Source organism: Ipomoea nil, unplaced genomic scaffold (assembly GCF_001879475.1).
Source record: "Ipomoea nil cultivar Tokyo-kokei standard unplaced genomic scaffold, Asagao_1.1 scaffold1334, whole genome shotgun sequence".
Lineage (NCBI taxonomy): Eukaryota > Viridiplantae > Streptophyta > Magnoliopsida > Solanales > Convolvulaceae > Ipomoea > Ipomoea nil.
The window spans coordinates 190,039-196,849 of NW_017617762.1; the positions used below are offsets into that span (position 1 = coordinate 190,039).

The following is a 6,811-nucleotide window of genomic DNA, read 5'->3' on the forward strand; positions in this document are numbered from 1 at the left end:
TGCAGGAAACAAAATCATCATAAAATGCAGAAAAAATCAATGTCATAATATCATTTTGAACCGTGTCAAGTATAGATATAGATATAGATAGTATGTCTGCATAAAAGCAGCAGCAAAATTTAGATTAAACATTATACATACTACACTCTAATAAGGTTTAGAGAAAGTTGGAGGATACACCACCGGCACCGGGGGGTAGTAAGCAATTGTTGTTGCAGCTGGCTGCAGCTCCTGTGTGAAATGTGAATGATATGCTTGCAGGAATGATCTCCAGGTTTTCATCAGTCAGTGCAGTAAAGGGAGATTTAGGAGTTTTCGACAACCATCAGTTCTAATAGCCACCGCGCTTGCTAGGGCATTTATATGCTCGGTGACCAGTTTGCCCACAGTTGAAACATGCACCACTGAAGTTCCTGTACCAAGTGAACCCCATCAGATTTAAGATTCAGCACCTACACTATATCTATTATATATATATATATATATATATATATATATATATATATATATATGCAGGTGTTGGGCGGAGGCCGGTGAAGGGCCAAGTCCAGCACCATGTGGCTAGTGGAATTGTTGGGCCGAGGCTAGTGAAGGGCCAAGTCCAGCACCATGTGGCTAGGAGGATTGTTGGGCAGAGGCCGGTAAAGGGCCAAATCCAACACCCTATCTTTCGAAAATATGATGGCAATCTATAAGGAAATAAAGTTGTGTCTTCGCTACTAGCTATAGCTTTTAGTGTAGTGGTAAGTGCATGATCCTAACAGCAAGTAAACTTCAAGTGTAATGCCCAATTGCATAAAGATTTATTGAAAAACATACCTATCCCTGTTTCCTCCGAATGATGATGACCGGTTAGATCTCGAATCACTAATCAGCCAATCACTTCCTCCCCTTCTTGATCTCCCACCCTGTCTAAACCCATCATCAAAGTTACTTCCTCCCCTTCTTGATCTCCCACCCTGCCTAAACCCATCATCCAAGTCATCACTATCATTATTGGAGAATCGACCACTAGACCAGCTCCGGGAAGCTCCTCTACCACCTCTTCGGTCCCTGAACCCTCCTCGTGAGCCCCCTTCCCTGTTTGAAAACCTTCCGTAGAAATCACTTGGGGGCCCATCATCTTGCAAAGCTGGCAACTGTAAGAGACAGTAAAATAGTAAAGATCACATGTAATCACCAAAATTCACATCAAACTCAAGGCCAATATTCTGGAGATGGCATATCCAAGAGACAGTAAGTTCAATTGTAATGAACAATGCAGAAGTTAATAGAATGAAAAACTGTGATGAACAAATCAAAGCAAACCTTTGTAATCTTGGTTATAGTGTTTCCAGGAGGCAATGGCTGATTTAGGAGCTCTGTTGCAACCTCCTCTGGAAGATCAAAAACAGCACCATTAACCTGACCACAAAAATGGTTTATTAGAGCAACATGCACATGAGAAGACCATAACGCAAAGGTCTCTACAGTTATCAATAGGGAGATGCAATACAAAATATATAGACAGAGACCCAGTTACACACCCGTTCATCTGCAATTATCTGTATTTTTCCGACTTCATCAGCAGCTGCTGAATAAACATCAGACAGAAACCCAGTTACAGATCTAGCAGACATGAATCCTCGAGAGAAACCAGTGTCACGTGTAAGCTGCAGCGTAACCCATCCCTGCAGTACAAATACAAGTTCATAAAAATCATTGATAGTAGAACAGATTAGGAATATACACTTATAGGACAATGAATTCAAGCAATCCTTTCATGCATATCTATCTTATAACCAGGGGCAGCCAGGTCAAGCAAAAGAAGGGAAAATGGCAGAGGAAGTCAAAGTATGGCAACAACAGGGAGGACAAAACCATAGGCATTCACACCACCCCCCCCCCCCCCCCCCCCCCCCCCCCCCCCAAAATGAACTGAGACTCTAGAAGAGGTCAAACTCAAGGGCGTGAATCAACCTATAAAATTGAAGGCAAGCACAATTCCAAAGACCTATAATTTACCTGTTCATGAGTAATTAGAGAACGAGAAGAAGGAGGCTTTGCAAAACCACCCAAGAGAGCAAGCGCAGCAGCTAGAGCATTGACTCCTTGTTCCTCCATTAACTTGTTTGCTGTTGGCATGAAGTACTCAATGGACTCAGAATGGACCCCACCAAGGCTAGCTACCACTTGCTTAGCTGATGAGCCCAAAACCTCATTGACTGACGGAGGACTAACAAAGTCAAATCTGCACCCCACATCACGCTCAAGAGATCTGACAGTTCGCCTTTGGCTACTAGTGAACATCAGAATAGCATTGCCTTCCTTTCCTGCACGTCCTGTTCGACCAGAGCGGTGCACAAAAGTCTCGGGATCATTGGGAAGTTCATAATGGATTACCTGGACAAAAATGTAAATCAATGACAGGAAGTCTTTAAGAATGATGCCAACTGTAAACCAGATCATTTTTTGGATAGGTATTAATGGTGGTTCTATATTACTACTGTTCTTCACAACCAGACTAATTTTGAGTAACAAAAGTAGTGGTGCCATGATGAAGAGTTATCACCAACGATTCAATCACATGTCTTATTTAAAGCATCTAAATTGGATATTGATTGTTCATTTATAGTTGTCTCTGAACTAACATAGATTGCTTTCTTGGTGAATGAATTGTATTAATGAATTAAGGTATGCAGACATACTTCCCAACTGCTTTCGAAGTATCCTTCAAAATAAGCTTAACACTTCAAAAATCCGCATGTCTTTGGTGGCATGAAAATGCATATCATGAAATTCATGAATGGATAAATTAACTTACCAAATCAACATTGGGGATATCAAGCCCGCGAGCTGCAACATCAGTTGCAACCAGGACTGTGAATTTTCCTTGCCTAAATCCATTTAAGGTTCTTTCTCTCTGATGCTGGGAAATGTCACCATGCAATGCTTCCGAAGGAATGATGTTTGTTAATGTCATGGAAACCTCATCAGCATCTTTCTTTGTCTGTGTGAATACTATTGTCTTCCCACCCTTAGCATAAACCTGAAAGATTGTTGAAAATTTAAAGATCAGAGGACAGGCAATACATAACTTGCCACCGCTAAACTTACACATGCGGAAGCAAGTTGTTTTATACTCCATAAAAAATAAAAATAAAAACACAAACTGTTCAATACCGCTATAAGATCACTGAGAATAGTCCGTTTTGAGGTTGCTGTGGTCGGTATTGCATATAGCTTGATCCCCTCAGCCAGCTTTTCCTCTTCATCACCAACCTATGGAGAAAAGACAGAAAAAGATTACTTATAAAGTTGAGGTTTGACTCTATCAAGTAGCATAACCATGTAGCACAAATTTTAATTAAAATGTAGACCTATATGCTTTAAGCGGAACTTCAGAAATAGCAAATGAGATTTTAAACATAATGTGTTAGTCAATGACATTTTATTTCAATGAAGAAAGATTTCACTGGCATGCATTGATCAATAATTATTTAAAAGATAAAGGAAAACACTATTCCATAAGGAGAAGAAAAATTACCAAGTCAATTGTCAGTGGATTGTTCAAATATTTCCTCGCTAGTTTCTTTACCCAGCTAGGCATGGTTGCAGAAAATAGCATGCTCTGCCGCTGTGATGGAAGCTTTTCCAAGATTACCTCCACATCCTCCTCAAACCCAACCGCAAGCATTTGATCAGCTTCATCAAGTACCAAATACTGAACTTCCCCCAGCTTCAGGCTATTATTGTTGATCAGGTCAATGAGTCTACCTGGAGTTCCAACAACCACGTCAACCCCACGGGAAAGTGCACTTTCCTGTGTAACATATGAGACTCCTCCATATATACAGGCAGTGTTTAAGTGCGGCGCTGATTCTTTTATTTCTTTCTCTACTTGTTTGGCTAACTCTCTAGTAGGTGCAAGGACCAAAACTCGAGGCAGTCGTCCCCGCCTTCATAAAAAGAAAGAATTTTTATCTCACTCATCAAATAATTGAAGTAGCATTCAATTCACTTTTATGATTAAAATAATACCTTTGAGAAAATTTTGACTGTTCATCTTCAGTAATCCTTTTAATTATTGGGATACCAAATGCAAGTGTCTTCCCTGTCCCAGTTTTTGCTCTAGCAATTATATCGCGACCTTCCAATGCAGGTATCAATACAGCTCTCTACATAAATGTGAGAAAGGAAAAATAAGAATAATGAATAAGAATTTTCCTCTATAAGGGGCAAACACTAGAGTCAAAACACATATTCATATTAAAAACTGAACTTATTATAATTACTTAAATAAATAAATAAATATAAGCTCCACAATTGCATGCTACAAAATAGTCAATTCAATGGGGATGCAACACACACTGGTATACATAAAACCAAAAGGTTGATTGCCATAGGCAAATTAAAGACAAGCTTCCACCACTGCAACTGGAAAATGATATAACCAAAGACTTAAATTTGATTATGCTCAACATAATGCTTTGGAAGCAAATTTATCATCAGGAGTTCAGTAATCTTGAGCCAATTTACTTGCAATAGGTGTCAATTTTAATACTTAACTGACCAGTCACATAGTAAGAGTTAATACCAACCGGGGTGCTCCGAGTATAGTAGCACTGCCCACATTTAGTCCTAAACTTTCAATTTAACCACCAACTTTTAAATTTAACCAACCTTAATCCTTCAACTTTCAAGTTAACCACCCATGGTCTTTCAACTTTCAAACTCAAGTACTAATTTTACCCTTACTTAAACTAAAGGAAAGACCATTGGTGGTTAAATTTAGAAGTTGAAGTACCACTGAGCAATTAAATTGAAAGTTACTAAACATGGGGTGTTACTATACTTAAATACTTAGAGGACTCCAGCTGGTATTAAGTCCACATAGTAATTATGACCCGAAGATGAGTTTCTACATTCACCAAAATAATATAATCAACAATTTCTTAGATCCCAAGATTGTTAAAAATGAAGGCTAAGGACTTAAACTTGTTATTCGGCAATTCAACAATGACAAAAATAAAATAAAATAAAATATAAAATAAACAGTTACACAACAATTTAATATATATGCTCTAAGAATTCAGGGAAAAACAAACCAGAAGGAAAATACAGTACCTGAATTGGGAAAAGATTGGTAATCCCTCGTTTCTCAAGAGTCTCAACTAACTGCCGAGGCAAACCTAGTTTGGAAACTGCAAGTTCATCGTCACTATCAGCCGCTCCGAGCTCGCTCTCATCCTCATCGAGCTCCGAATCATACTCAGCGTCGCTGACATCCAAGGAATCCTTGGCGAACCCGCCGAGCCCCTTGAAGGCCTCCTCGCTGAGCAGAGAAGAATTGGGAGTGACCACAGCCGAAGCAACAAACGGGCTCGAACTCGAGCACTGCTTTGAACGAACAAGCGACGATGAAGAAAAAGCTTTTAGGGGATTGAAATGAAGCTTCTCAAAGGATTGAGGGAAAGATAGAGGAGGAGTAGAAGTAGGCCTCTTGGAATGTTCTAGAGACGGGTTAGCTTGGAATATGGAGGAAACACCGATAATGGAGGAAGTATATGCCATGGCCTCAGAGAAGAAGAAGAAGAAGAAGAAGAAGAAGGGGATAAGGGTGCGGTTGTATGGGGTTTAAGGGAAGTGAATGGGAGGAGTGTATTTGTATGGTCTTATAAAGCTCCAACGAGGTCCGGAGCGAATTAGGATATTTCGGTCTGGGACTATAATTTTTCTTTGATAATATTTTAAAATTTATTTGATTATATTTTTGTTAAGTTTCTTTTAAATAATATTTATGATTTTTTGCAAGGTAGTATGTGTAAATAATTCATCTACAATTTAGATATATTGAAAGAACTAAACTAAAAAAATACATGGACCAAAATAATACTCCGTAATTAATAATCCACTCCATACCTTTTATGGTTGGTTTGGTTTCTGGAAAATAATTGAAGATAAATGATATTTAAATTTCATATAAAAGAAATTATTAAGAAAATTAATTCCATTGTTTGATTGATTGTAAATAAATTCTATTGTTTGATTAGGTTTGAAATTATAAGAGATAATAACTATAAAGATCAATATACCCTTTGTCCCTTGCACAGTAATAATAATAATAATGATAATAAAAGTAATAATAAATTATAGAAAAAATTACACTTTTGGTCCTATGAGTATTAGGGTCTGGTTAATTTCAATTCACAACTTTAAAAACTAACAATTTAGTACTCTAACTATGTAATTTTTAACAGATTTGGTCCATCCGGTCAATTGTCGCCGAAATCATTTAATCCATTTTGATTTGTTTAATTCAGGGGTAAATCGATCATTTTAGGTCACTTTCCTTGCACCTGTTGGCCGGAATTGTTATCGGAACAACCTTCAGCCAGAGAATGGCATATCAGCTGACTGACAATCAGATCTCCGAGTTAAAGGAAGCCTTCAGACTCTTCGATAAAAACGGTGATGGTCCGATTCTCCTCTCTCGATATTTTATGTGTTTATAGTTGTTTATCTATGCATTTGCGTGTTTACAGTTAATTTGGAATGCCCTCCCGTTCCCGTACTCGTCCCCGTCCCTGGCGGGGATGGGGAAATTCTCCCCGAACCCGCTCCTCCGGGGCGGATACCGGTTTTTCCCGTCGAGACGGGTTGAATTGTCATCCCTATGCAAAATCTAACCAGTGACTCTACCAGATAATCAAACAATAATGAACACAGTGTGTAAAATATAAACGAAAGAAAGTAATTGACATGGATATTGGTTACCCAGTTCGATACAATGTGTATCTAATCTGGGGGACGACCATCAGTGCGTCCAATT

General features: G+C 38.6%; 1 protein-coding gene across 1 annotated transcript; it reads right to left on the reverse strand.

The window, feature by feature from the left end:
* LOC109185622 (DEAD-box ATP-dependent RNA helicase 3, chloroplastic) lies at positions 1-5,638 on the reverse strand. Its single transcript, XM_019335578.1, has 10 exons — positions 5,107-5,638; positions 4,021-4,157; positions 3,527-3,938; positions 3,163-3,261; positions 2,804-3,028; positions 2,005-2,382; positions 1,527-1,670; positions 1,309-1,404; positions 820-1,139; positions 1-413 (listed from the first exon to the last, which is right to left on the reverse strand). The coding sequence occupies exons 1-10, from the start codon at positions 5,551-5,553 to the stop codon at positions 332-334; spliced, it is 2,340 nt and encodes a 779-aa protein (XP_019191123.1). The 5' UTR covers positions 5,554-5,638; the 3' UTR covers positions 1-331.
* Between the last annotated feature and the right edge of the window lie 1,173 nt (positions 5,639-6,811).